This window comes from Poromitra crassiceps (assembly GCF_964638095.1).
Source record: "Poromitra crassiceps genome assembly, chromosome: 2".
Classification (NCBI taxonomy): Eukaryota; Metazoa; Chordata; class Actinopteri; order Beryciformes; family Melamphaidae; genus Poromitra; species Poromitra crassiceps.
Window position 1 is genome coordinate 71,009,935 of NC_139624.1, and position 17,984 is coordinate 71,027,918.

General features: G+C 45.9%; 1 protein-coding gene across 3 annotated transcripts in view; it reads left to right on the forward strand.

The window, feature by feature from the left end:
• The window catches only part of prex2 (phosphatidylinositol-3,4,5-trisphosphate-dependent Rac exchange factor 2), a gene marked incomplete at its 5' end in the record, with an annotated part of 261,316 nt that overhangs the window by 151,211 nt on the left and 92,121 nt on the right, over positions 1–17,984 (forward strand). For all 3 annotated transcript variants that reach the window (XM_083655690.1, XM_083655691.1, XM_083655692.1), the window contains 4 exons: positions 9,734–9,913; positions 10,219–10,313; positions 12,646–12,728; positions 13,880–13,970. In XM_083655690.1, coding sequence (XP_083511816.1) covers positions 9,734–9,913; positions 10,219–10,313; positions 12,646–12,728; positions 13,880–13,970 — 449 coding nt within the window. The remainder of the gene's footprint in view (positions 1–9,733; positions 9,914–10,218; positions 10,314–12,645; positions 12,729–13,879; positions 13,971–17,984) is intronic.

A 17,984-nucleotide genomic window follows, 5' to 3' on the forward strand; every position in this document is an offset into this window, starting at 1 on the left:
TGCAGTGGAGATATGTTTTAGCTGTATCAACTGTGAAAGGCCGGATTTGTCTAAAGTTGGCTAAATTAAAGTTAATTGTGCTTTTCATTTTTTTGATGTGTTTCTTGAAGGAAAGGTTCGAGTCCAAAATGACTCCGAGGTACTTGAAATGGGAGACCAATTCCAATTCCTCCCGCCCCAGAAACACATTGGACCTTGTTATGCCAACTGGTCGTTTGCTGAACATCATGCATACAGTTTTTAGTTAGCCAGCTTATTAAGCTACTCTCTCTGATCAGATGTTTGGCCTCGGGTCACCGCTTCAAATGCCTGCATGTTAAAGGGTATTTGGGACGACTCCCTCTGTCTCTCCTGGCTGTCTGCGAACTGTAGAGGTCTCACAATGTCTCATTTCCTCTGTGCATCACACACACACGCACGTGCACACACACACGCACGCACGCACGCAGGTGCACACGCATGCACGCACGCACACACACACACACACACACACGCACACACACCAAATTAACATAATTTAACTAGCGAGTGTACGGCTACTGGATACAGCTCCAATAAATTACCTGCTAGGGAGCAGCCCCTCTCTCTCTCTGTCTCTGTCTCTCTCTCATTCTCTCTGTATCGCTCTGTCTCCCTGTCTCTCTCTCTCTCCCTGTCTCTCATTCTCTCTCTGTCTCTCTCTCATTCTCTCTGTATCGCTCTGTCTCCCTGTCTCTCATTCTCTCTGTCTCTCATTCTCTCGCTCTGTCTCCCTGTCTCTCATTCTCTCTCTCATTCTCTCTGTATCTCTGTCTCCCTGTCTCTCATTCTCTCTGTATCTCTATATCTGCCTGTCTCTCTTTCTCTCGCTCTGTCTCCCTGTCTCTCATTCTCTCTCTCTCTCATTCTCTCGCTCTGTCTCCCTGTCTCTCATTCTCTCTCTCTCTTTCTCTCGCTCTGTCTCCCTGTCTCTCATTCTCTCTCTCTCTCTCATTCTCTCGCTCTGTCTCCCTGTCTCTCATTCTCTCTCTCATTCTCTCTGTATCTCTATATCTGCCTGTCTCTCATTCTCTCTCTCTCTTTCTCTCGCTCTGTCTCCCTGTCTCTCATTCTCTCTCTCTCATTCTCTCTGTATCTCTCTGTCTCTGTCTCTCATTCTCTTTGTATCTCTTTGTCTCCCTGTCTCTCATTCTCTCTCTCTGTCTCCCTGTCTCTCATTCTCTCTGTATCTCTTTGTCTCCCTGTCTCTCATTCTCTCTCTCTGTCTCTCATTCTCTCTCTCATTCTCTCTCTGTATCTCTCTGTCTCTGTCTCTCATTCTCTCTGTATCTCTCTGTCTCCCTGTCTCTCATTCTTTCTCTCTGTCTCTGTCTCTCATTCTCTCTGTCTCTCTGTCTCATTCTCTCTGTCTCTCTGTCTCATTCTCTCTCTCATGCTCTCTCTCTCTCTCATTCTCTGTCTCTCTCTCTGTCTCTGTCTCTCATTCTCTCTGTCTCCCTGTCTCTCATTTTGAGTTTGAATGTCTTCCTGGCAGTTTGAGTGCGGATCTCTACTGGCAACTCAAAGGTGTGAGAACAGACTGCTGGAGAGGCTGCTGCTGCCATTTTGCTACAAATTGTAACAGTTTTGGAAAATGTTAGCAGTCTGCTGGAGTTGCTGCTGCAGCTGACCTGCTACAGCTGCAACAATCTTTTTGAAAAGTGCAGCAGTTAGCAGGTTGTTTGTTGCAGCTGACCAATCAGAGCAGCAGAGGGACTGTTAAAATGTTGTGCGGGTGGTTAGGATTATTTAGCCAGATAGCAGACTGGCTACTGTGTATTTATTTTGGTCTAGAAGTATAGTACACCCTGTTTACAAAGTATTGTTCAACTTCCACACCAGTCCACTCTTCTTTGCTTGCTTAGCATACCTCTGTGTGAGAAAGGATGTTTCTGCTCCCATTTAGCTAGATCCTCTTTTTTGTTGTCCCTGTTGTCTTGGTGGATGTTGCTCTGTTGTCCCCCTGTGTTTTCCTTGTAGTTTCCAGTAGTTTCCACTTCAGTCTGTCTTTCCTCTTGTCTGTCCCTGTTCCTCTTCCTCTCCTGCTCACTGATTCTGTGGGAATCTTCAGCGGCAACTGCTGGTTCCAAGGCTAGGCTAAACTTTTTGTAGCTAGCTAGCAAGCTACAAGCTAGTTAGCTGTTAGCTGGTCTCCCTTGGTATTTTCAAGCGTTTTGGAGACGTTTTGCTGCCAAATTATTTCTTTTTTTTGTGAACTTGTGTTCACTCTAACTTTCTGACCTGAATTTAACTGTTTACCACAAGTTTATCTCATCTTACAACAAAGATAGCTTTCAAAGTTCAGGAGCTCATGCTAGGCATGACTGCTCTTGACGCTGTCTCTCTCTCTCTCATTCTCTCTGTCTGTCTCTCATTCTCTCTGTATCTCTGTCTCCCTGTCTCTCATTCTCTGTCTCTCATTCTCTCTCTCTCTCATTCTCTCTGTATCTCTCTGTCTCCCTGTCTCTCATTCTCTTTGTATCTCCCTGTCTCTCATTCTCTCTGTCTCTGTCTCTCATTCTCTCTGTCTCTGTCTCTCATTCTCTCTGTCTCCCTGTCTCTCATTCTCTCTGTCTCCCTGTCTCTCATTCTCTCTCTCTGTCTCCCTGTCTCTCATTCTCTCTGTCTCTCTGTCTCTCATTCTCTCTCATTCTCTCTCTCTCTCTGTCTCTGTCTCTCATTCTCTCTGTATCTCTCTGTCTCCCTGTCTCTCATTCTCTCTGTATCTCTCTGTCTCCCTGTCTCTCATTCTCTCTCTCTGTCTCTGTCTCTCATTCTCTTTGTATATCTCTGTCTCTGTCTCTCATTCTCTCTGTCTCTCATTCTCTCTCATTCTCTCTCTCTCTCTCTCATTCTCTCTGTATCTCTCTGTCTCCCTGTCTCTCATTCTCTCTGTATCTCTCTGTCTCCCTGTCTCTCATTATCTCTCTCATTCTCTTTCTCTGTCTCTGTCTCTCATTATCTTTGTATCTCTCTGTCTCCCTGTCTCTCATTCTCTCTGTCTCTCATTCTCTCTCTCTGTCTCTCATTCTCTCTGTCTCTGTCTCTCATTCTCTCTGTCTCTCATTCTCTCTCTCTCTCATTCTCTCTCTCTGTCTCTCATTCTCAATTCAATTCAATTCAAATGGCTTTATTGGCATGACGTAACACTGTACATATTGCCAAAGCAAGCGTTTAGACATGAACAGCTAAACATTAATTAGAAAACTTACTATATCAAACACACTACAAGACAAATTAATGATCTGTTGTCAGCAACATCAAATAACAAACAAACTTTGAATAGCAAAGAAACTACAAGAAAAAAATATCTGTTGTCAGATATAGTAGCAACATCCTTTGAATAGCAAAGAAACTACAAGACATCTTGCATCTCTCTCTGTCTCTCATTCTCTCTGTATCTCTCTCTGTCTCTCTGTCTCTCATTCTCTCTGTATCTCTCTCTGTCTATCTGTCTCTCATTCTCTCTGTATCTCTCTCTGTCTATCTGTCTCTCATTCTCTCTGTATCTCTCTGTCTCTGTCTCTCTCTAGTTCTCTCTCTGCACTGCGAGCCACTGACTTTGACAACACTACTGTACCATAATGAATGATGTATTGATGAAGTGAAGTTGCCATATTTATGAGTGCTCTTTGTGTGTTACATCAAGAGAGGATGTGCCGCCTCTCTTGCCAACCCAAACTCAAGTGCGGAAGTCTACAGTGCATTCACTGGAAGCTGGAAACATCCTCAAGTCATTTAGGAAATAAAAAACCCCAAGTAGACATAGAGCGATGGTTACATAATTTCTTGGACGACTCCAGAGGTCTCCATTTTGAGGCAGCGACGACCTCTGAACCTTTGGCTCAGGACCAGAGACAAGAGGTCACAGCTGTTTGAGTACATGCCTCATGACACGCTTTATATCAGTACCTCCTCCCTTCCTGGACCCGCCCCCTCTCTCTCTTCCCACTTTTTATAAGGCCTGGAGGGATTTCGAAACGTACCCCGACTGCAACGGTGGGGGCCGTCGCTGGCGACGCTAAACTTTTAGCTAACCTGTTCGCATCTATGTTCGCAATGGCATCCCAAATTCCCAAGTATCATCATACTATTATTGGATGCGATGCAAACAGTTGTATTATGGGATGTGCGTTTCCCAGGCAACGACACACGTTGACACATTTTGGGACAGCTGGCACGATGCTCCTAAAAGCAAAATGCTTAATGTTTTGAATGATTTGGCATCTTCTATTACTGTCAACACAAGTATTGTTGTATTGTAATAATATGCCATAAAGGTTTATTTAAATTTTGGGGAGAGCAGAAAAAAAAAATATATATATATATTTTCTGGCCTGTCGGGGGCGCCGTTGGCCGCCAGGCCTGTAAAATGGTAGGGGAAACACTGGTATCTGTATCTATTCCTTATAATAGTATCCTCACAGGGAGCGACTCCATAGCTGTAATCCACTCCAGCATGGATTAGAGCACGTTATGCTAATATCCTATTAAAAAGTGGCTGATGTGGATCTTTGTCATGTGGATGAGATGCCATAAAGGCGACTGATGTTGAATGATTCAATGTATAGAAGTGTGTTATCTTATCTTTATTAATGACACTGCATATTCATGAGGAAGCTAGCCACTAGCCTAGCCTGCTCTCTTTAGCTGGCCTGTGATTTATGTCTCTACCATGCGGCAGAGGACTCAGTGACTACGTTTACATGCACACAATATTCCGCTTTTTGCCCATATTCGGGAAAATGACAATATTCAGACTAAATTAATAATCCACTAATATTCCCGCTTACATGCAGCCGTAGCTCGCCCTCCCCGACACGTGAGGGAGGGGGGGGGGATGCAGGTAGGCAGAGCCGCAGAGTTTTTCTGTTGAGAATAAACAGAGCAGGATCACGCACATATATTCTGGACTTGCCCCCATATCAAGACATTCTGGGAAGAGGTGTCAAAAATAATCAATAAAACGCTGGGTTTTGATGTCTGCATGTCCTTCCCCACGTTATATCTTGGACTTATTCCAAAGGATATGGATAGAAGTGACTTATACCTCTTGAAGATCTTTATGGCAGCTGGAAAGAAAGCCATCACAAAATGTTGGCTCCAGAAACAGTGGAGATGTTTATAAATATTGTAAATCAGTTACATTGAATGGAGCAGCTAACCTATAGTCTGAGGCTACAAAAAGACAAAGGGGAAACTCTTTGGAGTAAATGGACACTTTTCCTGATCCATAGGGAGTGACTTTTGCAAATATTCTAGCTGATACAACTACATTGGTTGGCCCACGGTAACATTGTATTGTGTAACTGTTGCATCACATCATAGTTTGTGACCTCTCCTGACCTCCTGTTGTTGTTGTTGTTGTTGTTGTTGTGGTTGTTGTTGTTGTTTTTGTTATTGTTTGTCCTGTGTGTATTTTCTCTTGAAAAAAGGATGTAAAAATAAAGTATTAAAAAAAAAAGAATAAACAGAGCAGCACTATTCTTACCAGGATCTCTTGATCCATTTCAGGAGCTTGCTGCTGGAAAGTTTGGCGTTGCGATATTTGCACATCCAAGTCTTTCATAAAAAGTAGGCTAGTAGCCTACGTTATAACCTCGCAGGCTCATCAGCATTTTGGACTTCTGTGAGCACTACTCTCTCTTTAAATATCGCTCTCTTTAAATCGATGTTTCTCATCTCCTCCCGATCAGAAATGTGCGCTTTTCTTTTCGCATGCCAGAGATGATGGATTATTATGATTATATCGCCTCTTCTAGTGCTTTCTAGCACACATCAGTTGACCACAAACAGGCAACATGCATCGCAAACTGTGGTAAAAACCCTGATTGAGACGCATTATTCCGAATGCGCTGTATACATGATCAAATAATCCTCCTAAAACCCGAATAATACTGGAATAACCCACATGTCTTAATCGGAAAATGCTAAATTCAGAAAAAGGCCAAATTCTGAAAATGAAAACTGGAATATGCTGTGTACATAGCCCTTATCAAATTCAGAATATTGTCATTTTCTGACTAATAGTAGAATATTGTGTGCATGTAAACGTAAACGTAAATGTTAGCAGAGAGAATCGAAAAAGTAGAGATCTCTCACTCTGCCACGATTTCTGCATACAGCAAATGTCACTCCTATATTGGTTCAGTTGTTAACTCATTGAGTGCCAATGACGTCGATCGGCGTCAAATCAAATAGTAACGTAGAGTGCCAATGACGTCGATCGGCGTCAAATGCGTTTTTTGACGGTGGGACGTGGATCAAAGCCTCATGCATCTCCTGTAAAAATATTGTAGCTATTGAAGGTGTATAACCTATTTTACGGACCCATTAGGTGGCGACAGTGCTCTTCAGATTAGAGAAAGGTGAGGAAAAACAGCAGAAGAAGCCCCGTGATGAAACGGAAACCGATGCTGGAGCCAGAGCCGTATAGATTGCTCTGGCTGGAGCTAACGTTAGCTGCGAACAGCAGTCAATCCGCTCCCACAACTGAGCCCCTCTGTCTCTGCTGCATAGTTTCTCCACACGATTAGCCGCCAGAAAAGCAGCACCCGACGCCGAAGGGCCAAACCATTCTCAGCAGTCCGGTTTGGCTTTTCGGGGGCGCGCTGGGATCCGGCGCACAAAAACGGAGCGCTCCGAAAATAGACGCTGGGTGCGTGTTAGGCTGTGTGTTAGTGTGGGGAGGAGTTTGCAGCTGAGGGGGGGGGGGGGGGAGAGGGGGGTGGGGCACGCAGGGCACCACACAACTACACCATGTCACTACATCAGAAAATATTAGCTTCAGAGTCAGTGAATGTGCTTGAAATGCTTCATTTCACAAAAGGCTGATTATCTCAGCTTCTAATTTGAAACGTCTGTTTTTGGTGAAAACAACCTATCTTCTCCGGCTGATAACTAAAGAACGGAAAATGGTATCAATAAACTTTTTTTTGCTGATGATACAATAGTCTCCTCGTTCTTTGTGCGTGTTCGGTGTTTACATAGTAATATCACACAATATTCTGTGGGCCTCGAGAAATCACTGAAAACGCTCTGAAAGGGCTGGCACTGGGAGCATCCGTTTTCCAAAAGTGGCTGGCACTCAATGAGTTAATGGAAAAGCAGCCAGAATGTACCCTACTGATGTAGATATTCTGTTAAAAACATCTCAAGTCTAATGAACTTTGGCCTGATCTCTCTCTCTTCTCTCTCGCTCCCTCCCGTCCTCTCTCTGCTGAATCGCTGCTCTGATTCCTTCATTGTTATGTTCCCTCGCTCCCCTCTGATACTTTGTGCGCCAAAGGCCCCAAACTGTGCACACTTCCTTATTAACCAACAGCCAATCAGAGCCCTGGAGAGCTTCTCCATGGTGATGGAATGCCACCCTGCTCTGGAGTGGCATTGTGCCGCCTCCTGGAGTGGACCATAGTAATGGAGGACATCTCTGTGGCCTAGCCTGTGAATGGAGAGAAGGGAGGTAGATGGAGAGGAGAGACGAGCCCTGTTTGAGGCATACAAATTGATTGTGTACAAATTGTTTACTTCGCACAGTGGCCTCTTAGCACACCCTCCCCACTGCCCCCACCCTCCCCACTGCCCCCACCCTCCCCACGGCCCCCACCCTCCCCACTGCCCCCACCCTCCCCACTGCCCCCATCCTCCCCACTGCCCCCACCCTCCCCACTGCCCCCACCCTCCCCACTGCCCCCACCCCCTCCCCACTGCCCCCACCCTCCCCACTACCCCACCCTCCCCACGTGTGTGTGTGTGTGTGTGTGTGTGTGTGTGCGTGCGTGCGTATGTGTGTGTGTATGTGTCAGTGTGTGTGTGTGTGTGTGTGTGTGTGTGTGTGTGTGTGTGTGTGTGTGTGTGTGTGTGTCAGTGTGTGTGTGCGCTGCGTGGAGAGAGATCAGAAAAGTCCAAGCCCAGCATTTATTGGGAATATGGCTTTAAATGCCACCACCATGTGTGTTTCTGCAACTGTGAAAATATCCCGAGCGAGCAGCCGCCTCTTCCTGCTCTTCTGATAGCCAGCGTCTGATAGGAGGCAGTCACAGTCTTTATTTAAATGTTGTTATCGCAGCACCGTGTTGACACAGCTGTGCCCTGCAACATGTTTGAACCTATGAATATATCGTGTTGATCCCTGGCCCTCTGATGCTGTTGTGCGTCAGTCAAACACACACACGTTGGGCGCTTTGTTTGGCCCACTCAAGTCAGCTGCTTCTACTAGAGGCCACACTTCAACCCACACATGTGCTGTATGCACATACATACATGTCCGGTATAATGGGTATATAATCCATACTGCATTTATGATCGCTGTTCCCGCTGAGAGAAATGCACTTTTACAAGGCACAACTGTAACATTACGTTAGCGTAAGTTGCCCACCGCTCCCGTCCAAACAGCGTCTCCAGCACGTTGCCTACACAAATCCGTAGCATTAAACAATGCGGTATGCATACTTGAAACATGTGGGTTATGTATAAATAAAATATAAAACTGTCTGACAGGGGGAGAAAGTACAATCTCTGAACATGACGACTGACTTCCGCCTGACTTCCTCTAAAACAACGTCATTACCGTAAGTGACTGAATTCAGTCAACACAAAAACATACCGTAATGGGGGAAAAGATCATATTTATTCTAATAAACGCCCCGGCGGTTAACGGAGGCCGGCGCTTATTATGCTAAATTGAATCGGACCCCCTGCGGTTATTGGGGACTCAGCTATTATTGGATGTTTTACGATACATACATCCATCAGATCAAAATGGCTTTGAGATAATGAAAAACATGGTCCATTCAATCAGGTGTGTCCAAGCTTTTGACTGGCAGTTTACATCAAAGTTGTCACATTTTAGAGCAAAGACGCTGTTTTCATCATGTTTGGTTCTTCTTCTTACTTCTTCATCTTCTTCCATCAGTTTAGATGTGAAACGTTTGTGAAGCACTGAGCTACATTGTTTGCCTTGTTGTGTTGTTTGTTTTCCATAAGTTGTTGGGTCCAGGCTGAAGGCTGCAGTGCCGGTAGAGTAGGTTAGGTGGTAGGTTAGGTTAGGTGGTAGGTTAGGTTAGGTTAGGTGGTAGGTTAGGTTAGGTGGTAGAGTAGGTTAGGTGGTAGGTTAGGATAGGTGGTAGGTTAGGTTAGGTGGTAGAGTAGGTTAGGTGGTAGAGTAGGTTAGGTGGTAGAGTAGGTTAGGTGGTAGGTTAGGATAGGTGGTAGGTTAGGTTAGGTGGTAGAGTAGGTTAGGTGGTAGGTTAGGTGGTAGAGTAGGTTAGGTGGTAGAGTAGGTTAGGTGGTAGGTTAGGTTAGGTGGTAGAGTAGGTTAGGTGGTAGATTAGGTTAGGTGGTAGGTTAGTTAGAATGTTTGCCTTTTAAAATCTGCTCATGTCCTGTTTTTCTTGCCTTCTTTCTTCTCTATTCTCCCTCTCCTGACATGCTTGCTTTATACAAGTTGTTCAGTATCTGTTTATTTATTGTGTTTAGTTAGATCTAGCTAGACGGTTTTCTGTGGAGTCCTTTGAAACTTGCCTGTGAATTAGGGCTATATAAATAAACTTGACTTGACATCTTGGTCTCCCTTTCTCTCTCCTCATAAATTCCTCCCATCACTCCCTCCCTCTCTCTCTCTCTCTCTCTCTCCCTCCCTCCCTCCCTCTCTCTCTCTCTCTCTCTCTCTCTCTCTCCCTCCCTCCCTCCCTCCCTCTCTCTCTCTCTCTGCCAGCCTCCTGTCCTCCATCACCTACCCCCCGGCAACGGAGGTCAAGACCCCGGAGAGCTATATCACCGCGGAGAGCGAGGGAGAGAGGGGCGAGAGGAACGGCAAGAAGGTGTGCTTCAACGTGGCGGGGGACGAGCAGGAGGACTCCGGACACGACACCATCAGCAACAGAGACTCCTACAGGTGAGACCAGGGACTCCTACAGGTGAGACCAGGGACTCCTACAGGTGAGACCAGGGCCTCCTACAGGTGAGACCAGGGACTCCTACAGGTGAGACCAGGGCCTCCTACAGTTGAGACCAGGGCCTCCTACAGGTGAGACCAGGGACTCCTACAGGTGAGACCAGGGCCTCCTACAGGTGAGACCAGGGACTCCTACAGGTGAGACCAGGGACTCCTACAGGTGAGACCAGGGACTCGTACAGGTGAGACCAGGTTAGAGATAAGAGGATTATCCTTGACATAATCTTCTCCCCGTTTCTCCCCAGTGACTGTAACAGCAACAGGAACTCCATTGCATCCTTCACCAGTATCTGCAGCAGCCACTGTAGCTCCTACGTTCACAGTGATGAGATGGACTCAGGTACACACACACAACATCCAAAGCAAACCACACACATACATGGCCCAGACTGTGGACACAAGCATGATTGATCTAACCTGATGCTGCCAGATGGACGGTTTAGCTTCACATTACGTTTCACTAAACCAGTCCATCTGGGAATGCAGTCATCCAACCCGCTGACGGAGGCGGGCACTTTTTCCAAGCTACTTGGCAGGTGATCGGATGACCCATCTGTCTATCACCGCTGGTGCGTGTTAACTTCAACCAATCAGATCGCCATACCTCTGACGTAACGTTTGCGCCTGGAGGACCTGTTGAAATGTTTGTTGCTAATTAGCGGCTAACAGCAGCCAGGAGTGTTTGGCTACGCGCAGCGAATTGACGAGTGGCCGTCCCTTGCGCTATTAATAGTTCATTGATGAAAACGGAGCGCAGTGCCACGTGTGTTTATTTACTATGCTGCCTCGCTATCTCCGTATAAGAACGTAAAGCGCTTTTGCGCAGCTTTGTGTGTGTGTTTTGTGGAAGCTAATGTAGGCTAACATGTGCTCCGGCTAGAGTGATGTGGGCTGGGGCCAGAGTTATGATTATTGCACGGGAATTTCCACAAACTAACGCATGAGCGATTAATAATTGGATTAATAAACATTTTGATATTTTGGAAATGCTGTCCAGTTGAGAAATAGCTGAAGTTATTGCTGCATCTACGATAGCCTCGCTAGCTTTCGCTTCGGCGGCGGCAGCCATGTTGACGAGTGAAAAGAACTACAAAGACCATGTACCCACTACTTGCCCAGACGCTTCTCAGTAGCGTCACACAGAAAGCCCGCCTAATACTGCCGCTGATTCGATGAGCCAGCCATGGTTCGGGTTTCTAAGCCAATCATCTTAACTGCCTGTGCATATCAAGATGGATTACGTCGAGATAATCTCTTTTGATCTCGCGAGGTTATCCATCTTGCAAGCAAGGTTATGATTGATCCTCTACATCAGTGGTTCTCAATGTGGGGTCCGCCGGTCCGGGGACCTCCAGGGGGTCCCCCAGCAAATTGATGCATTGTTAAGCTTCACCATTATTTAATTTACAACAAGTGAACACAATGTTTTGATCATAGGTTCTCTGTTATCTCTCTACTTACAGATAGTCATGGAATTCTGGACAAAATCATATCTAACAAAACAAAATATTCTCCAATTTGGGTCCGAGAGACAAAATCTCATCAAAGGGGCGTCCGTTGATCTAATGTCAACTAAATGAGGGTTCTTGATATGAAAAAGGTTGAGTACCTCTGCTCTACATAACACATGATCAATACAATTAATTAATTAATTATTGTGAGGGCTTGACTCATTAAATTAGACAGCCAATTAAACAGAGATAAGTTGGACTTACTGTATAACGTCAAATAAGTTAGACTGCATGTCTAACTTATTTTAGTTATGGTCATAAAAAAATATATAAATATGATAAAAATATGATAAAACAGAGATCAAGGCATAATCCATCAACCCAATCAGCCACAATGTTGCAAGATGGTCCCATAAGTGACGGGTCATGATTATAATCTAAGGGCATGATTATATCTTTTAGAAGGCAAGATCAGAAAAGGCTGAAGTTGAATCGAATTGAATCTGGCAGCCGTTCGGCCGCAGCTCTCACTCTCACTCAGGGTTTCCTTAACGTCTTCCACAGCTGTGGAGCCAGTCGATATCCCCTCTCTCTCTCTCTCTCTCTCTCTCTCTCTCTCTCTCTCTCTCAGGGTGTCCGTGTCACACATATGCTGTAACACACACACACACACACACACACACACACACACAGAGTTCATGCACATGCACACGCGCACACACACACACACACACACACACACACACACACACACACTTCACAGCTGTTAGTGATGTCAGATATTCCCTCTTTTTTCTACCTGAAGCTAATCACACATTAAATCACATAGACAGACAGATGGACACACACACACACACACACACACACACACACACACACACACACACACACACACACACACACACACACACACACACACACACACACACTTCCCTGATCACCAGTGCCAAATCTTCAGAGCCCTGTTGATGCTAAATGAAGAACACATGCTAATAGTCTGGACAGCAGCCCATATGGAGGGACTGTCTCTCTCTCTGTGTGTGTGACAACATCGTTATGTTTGCATGTGTGTTTATTCAGCACACTTCAAGGGGATTTAGTGTGTGTTTGTGTTGGTGTTTATGTGTGTTCACATTCACAATCGTGGCTCTGTGAATCCAGTCTGGCTACGTGCAGTAGACGTGTGTTTTTAATACATGTGTGAAACCACTCTTCCTGCAGGAGATGAGATGCCCTCCAGTGTGTGGCTGTCCCATGAGAAGCAGAAGAAACTCCACAGCTTCCTGGAGCATCTCTTCAGCCAGGTGCGTGGCTCAGCTGACCCTCTGCACCCTTATGATCTACAGTATTATGACTTATGATTGATTTGATTTCTGTTGGACCACCCACACAGAAGACGTATGCGTAAAAGCATCCACCAAATACTGTCAACTTAACTCAGAAATTCAGAGCATTCATTTCACATCCTTTGATCTTCTGAGGAGGAGATTTGAGTTGTCCAACACGCACTGGCTCAGATACCTACAAGTCAGAGACTATGTTCGATCCAAGATTCGTGACTTTGAAGTTCTCCCAAATGAACATCCTTTTTTTTACGTTTTCTTAATCCCCCCTCACTCCAGGCATCTTATCTCTAGATTTGTCTCTGTTTGATGGCTGCATCAGGGCCCCTACTGAGAGGATTAGGGAGGCGTGGCAGGAGGAACTTGATTTTGACTTGTCTGAAATGATATGGGACAGGAGTCTGTCTGTCTGTAGTCCAACTCTGCTCAATTAACAGCAGACACCAGCTGATCCAATTTAAAGTCACTCATCATCTTCATTATTCCAAGTCCAGGTTGCACAAGATCTACCCTTCCATCTCACCACTATGTGATAGGTGTCGGGTGTCAGAGGGTACACTATCCCATGCTTTTTGGTTTTTGGCTTCACTGTCTGGATTCTGGGCCAAAATATTTGATTGGTACTCTAAGGCCTATAAAATAACCCTTCAGTCGGAGGCGGAACTCGATTCTGAACGGAACTCTGCACACACACACACACACACGCGCAGACACACACACACACACCCACCACCTAGGGAAAGTGTTATGAGGATGTCTCCGTCGGCAGTGGAGAAAACAACATGCTATGCTGTCTCTGCAGTTTTGGCCTGTTTCCTGTGATTTGTTTTATTGTAGAGCAGATTCCCCAGCTTTGTTTACATACTGCATAGCAAATTGTATTCACTGGGAGTGTGTGTGTGTGTGTGTGTGTGTGTGTGTGTGTGTGTGTGTGTGCGCGAGAGAGAGAGAAAGGGAGAGAGAGAGGCAGGTGTTGGTTATATTTGGGCAGCACTTTCCTCCACAATGGTTTCTATCTTGGCGTAGCAATGGATGCTTTGAGTGATGACACCAGTGACCTTTGACCCTGTGAAACATCACATGACCCCTGTCTGTCTGTCTGTTCTCCTCAGGTGGACTGTATCAACAGCGTGCTGAGAGGAGCGGTGGTGGCGCGAGCGTTTGAGCAGACCAAGTGTTTCACACCTGGCCGAGGACTACAAGGTAATAACACGCTGGCGGCTCGCTCACGCTGATCTATTCTGTGCACCTGTCTCTGTCCGTTTCTCCGTGACTCATTTCACACTCACCGTGTGTCCAGTGGTCAAAGCGTTTGAGCAAGAGCAGGTGTTCGGCTCGCGGGAAACAAAGTTTTATGCCCATAATAAAAAATAAAACTTTTATGGTGGAAAATATTGCGTCTTTTTGCCTTCCGTCTCTCGCATGCGCCTGTCAAAGTGTGTCTCTTTCATATGGGTTTCCTGTGAGGAGTGGAGCTGTGCTTCAGGGGCCTTGCTGGGCTGCACAGTGGGACAGGGAGCAGTAAGATAACACTGGAGAGGACCAATACAAAACACCACAGCCTCCCACGCAAGGGGGCTGCAACTTCCTGTGTGTGTGTGTGTGTGTGTGTGTGTGTGCGTGTGTGCGTGTGTGTGTGTGTGTGTGTGTTTAGGGATGTGGGGGAGGTGGCTGGATTCCAGTTGGTAAAAGAAACGTGCCTCGTTTCTGCCTTCCTCTCCTGGCCCTTTCCCCCTTGAGCTCTCCAGTGTCCTCCTCTCTCTCTGAAGTGCACTATACTGTAGGATTGGAACATGGCCTCTCTCTCTCTCTCTGAAGTGCACTATACTGTAGGATTGGAACATGGCCTCTCTCTCTCTCTCTCTCTCTGAAGTGCACTATACTGTAGGATTGGAACATGGCCTCTCTCTCTCTCTCTCTCTGAAGTGCACTATACTGTAGGATTGGAACATGGCCTTCTCTCTCTCTGAAGTGCACTATACTATAGGATTGGAACATGGCCTTCTCTCTCTCTGAAGTGCACTATACTGTAGGATTGGAACATGGCCTCTCTCTCTCTGAAGTGCACTATACTGTAGGATTGGAACATGGCCTTCTCTCTCTCTGAAGTGCACTATACTGTAGGATTGGAACATGGCCTCTCTCTCACTGAAGTGCACTATACTGTAGGATTGGAACATGGCCTCTCTCTCTCTGAAGTGCACTATACTGTAGGATTGGAACATGGCCTTCTCTCTCTCTAAAGTGCACTATACTGTAGGATTGGAACATGGCCTCTCTCTCTCTAAAGTGCACTATACTGTAGGATTGGAACATGGCCTCTCTCTCACTGAAGTGCACTATACTGTAGGATTGGAACATGGCCTTCTCTCTCTGAAGTGCACTATACTGTAGGATTGGAACATGGCCTCTCTCTCTCTGAAGTGCACTATACTGTAGGATTGGAACATGGCCTTCTCTCTCTCTAAAGTGCACTATACTGTAGGATTGGAACATGGCCTTCTCTCTCTCTGAAGTGCACTATACTGTAGGATTGGAACATGGCCTTCTCTCTCTCTAAAGTGCACTATACTGTAGGATTGGAACATGGCCTTCTCTCTCTCTAAAGTGCACTATACTGTAGGATTGGAACATGGCCTTCTCTCTCTCTGAAGTGCACTATACTGTAGGATTGGAACATGGCCTCTCTCTCTCTCTCTGAAGTGCACTATACTGTAGGATTGGAACATGGCCTTCTCTCTCTCTGAAGTGCACTATACTGTAGGATTGGAACATGGCCTTCTCTCTCTCTGAAGTGCACTATACTGTAGGATTGGAACATGGCCTCTCTCTCGCTGAAGTGCACTATACTGTAGGATTGGAACATGGCCTTCTCTCTCTGAAGTGCACTATACTGTAGGATTGGAACATGGCCTCTCTCTCTCTGAAGTGCACTATACTGTAGGATTGGAACATGGTTTTTTACTATCTATCTACGTTTTAAAGTTGTGTCATGAAAGGCAAGAGAGTAATAATAATTTAATCCTTGGAGCGCCATCGCGGTCACAGAGACCAGTGCAGTTTGTGAATGGAGAGTGTAGCCTATAGCGCAGCCAGTGCACTTGTCGCCGCATGTCGGAGCAGCAGCATGTCTCTCTCTCTCTCCCCTCTCTCTCGTTCTCCTTTTCTTTCTCTGTCTCTCTTTCTCTGTGTCTCTCTCTATCCCCCTCTCTCTGTCTGCACGGAGCGTCCCTCTCGTTCTCTCCCTCTCTCCGCTGCCGATATCCCCCTCTCTCTCTCCCACTTTCTCCGTGCAGATCCCTCTCTCTCTCACCCCCTCTGCATGCAGCGCACAGAACCTTTCCCCTCTCTCTCGTCCTTTCTTATATATATAACGCTATACTACGACGTGACAACTTGACAAAGCTGCTCTAAACACATCGGCTACTATAATATATTTCCCTGCATCTCATACTGAGATTAGATCGGTATGGACAGACTGAATGGATTGAGCCGAGGAGGGAGCTCTGCAGCTCTGCCCTGTGCTGCGCCAAGGGGAAAAATCAGAGGTGCAGTAACTTTTAACAAGAATCACGAAAAGCCCCCAAACGAAAATTAAAAACGGATTTCATGGCGCGGTATATGGCAAGTTGGACGAGGGAATGACGTGGAGAAATCTTGCATTGTGTTACCCCAGAGCGGGGGGTTTGTCCTATTGTGTGGTGTGCTGCGGTAACATGCCTCGCGTCACTAGTCTCTCCTAACGTAAGTTCGACAAGCCACACACACATACATGGGAGAAAAATAATTCAATTTCTAGTTCGCCACTGAATGGCCAAATTTATATAACTTTCAACCATTTTGAGCAACGCTGTTTCCATACAGGCCACCAGCGTTGGCTAGTTGTTGATATTTATAAAGATATTCCAGCTCTCATATAAATTATTTTTGAGGCGGTGGGCAAACTGTAATGGCGTCGATTTCCGGAAAAAAATCCTCAGCTGAGCATGAGCACAGCCAAAGAGTATAGTATAGACAAGAGGATACGTAATTTCTTGTTTTTTTCCATAGGTTTTTTCAAATCACCGTTTTGTTACATATCTAGGGGGTTAGTCCCCCTTTAACCAGTCAGTGGGAAAGCTGACCCTGGAACAACTCTTGTGCCTGCATACTGTACTATCTGATCACTTTGCAATCACGCTGTCTCAAAACATGACTTTGTGTGTGTTTGCCACTGAACCTCATCTCGGCCTTGATATTTAACAGCACTTTGTCTATTGTTACGTTTTATCTCTTGCAGGGGAAATGTGGGAAGCGTCTAAATTTATCCCTATCTTTTCCCAGTGCTAAACTAGCGCACTGCGCCCTATCATGCTCTGCCTGTGGAGGTCTGTTTTGATGATGACTCAGCACATTTTGTTGAAGATTAGATAGAATAAAGCTGCCCTCAAAGGCTCCGCTTGTTTTTGTCTGAGTTGAGAAGGCTGTGTTGTTCCCAGACGTTACAAGAACAATGATTGTATGTTTTGAAGGCAGACGCGGGTGGTCTGCTCTGTGCTGTGTGTGTCGTGTGTCCTTTAGAAAACTCTCATACGGACACACTGCTGCTTTTGTGCCCTTCAAAATGACTTTAGTGGAACGTGATGATGAGCATTGAGAGCAGATGCACAGATTAGCCAGTTATTCTATATGTTGTGATGGGTGAAGCCTCCAAACACCCCAACATATTACACACACACACACACGCATGCACGCACACACACACACACACACACACACTATGGGGTCCTATCGACGTCACTATTCACTGACACATGCGCAGCAACGTGTGTGTGCCTGCGTGACTTAACATAGTCAATCTTGTCACGCGTGCACACGTACGCGCACTATGATGTGCGCAAACTACATCACGCGTAACAACAAGCTGCGTAGCACAGCTACTTCCAGCGTGTACACGTGTGACCAGTGTTGGAGAAATTTCCTTACGCGTTCACACACACACGCGTTGGTAGTTTCGAGTGTTACGCAACCGGAAGTGTATGTGCAGCGCGCACAACACTGAACACATGAACGCGTCGCGTACTTCTCTTCTGTTTTATTCTATCTCTTTCTATGTTACATTTTCATCCAGTAGATGGTGCCAGTGACCAAACCAACCAGTTGATCAAGCATGTCGCTTCGAGGAGCTGTCCTGAAAGAGAGCAGCGTCACAATCACATAGCCTGCTATAATGTTTTT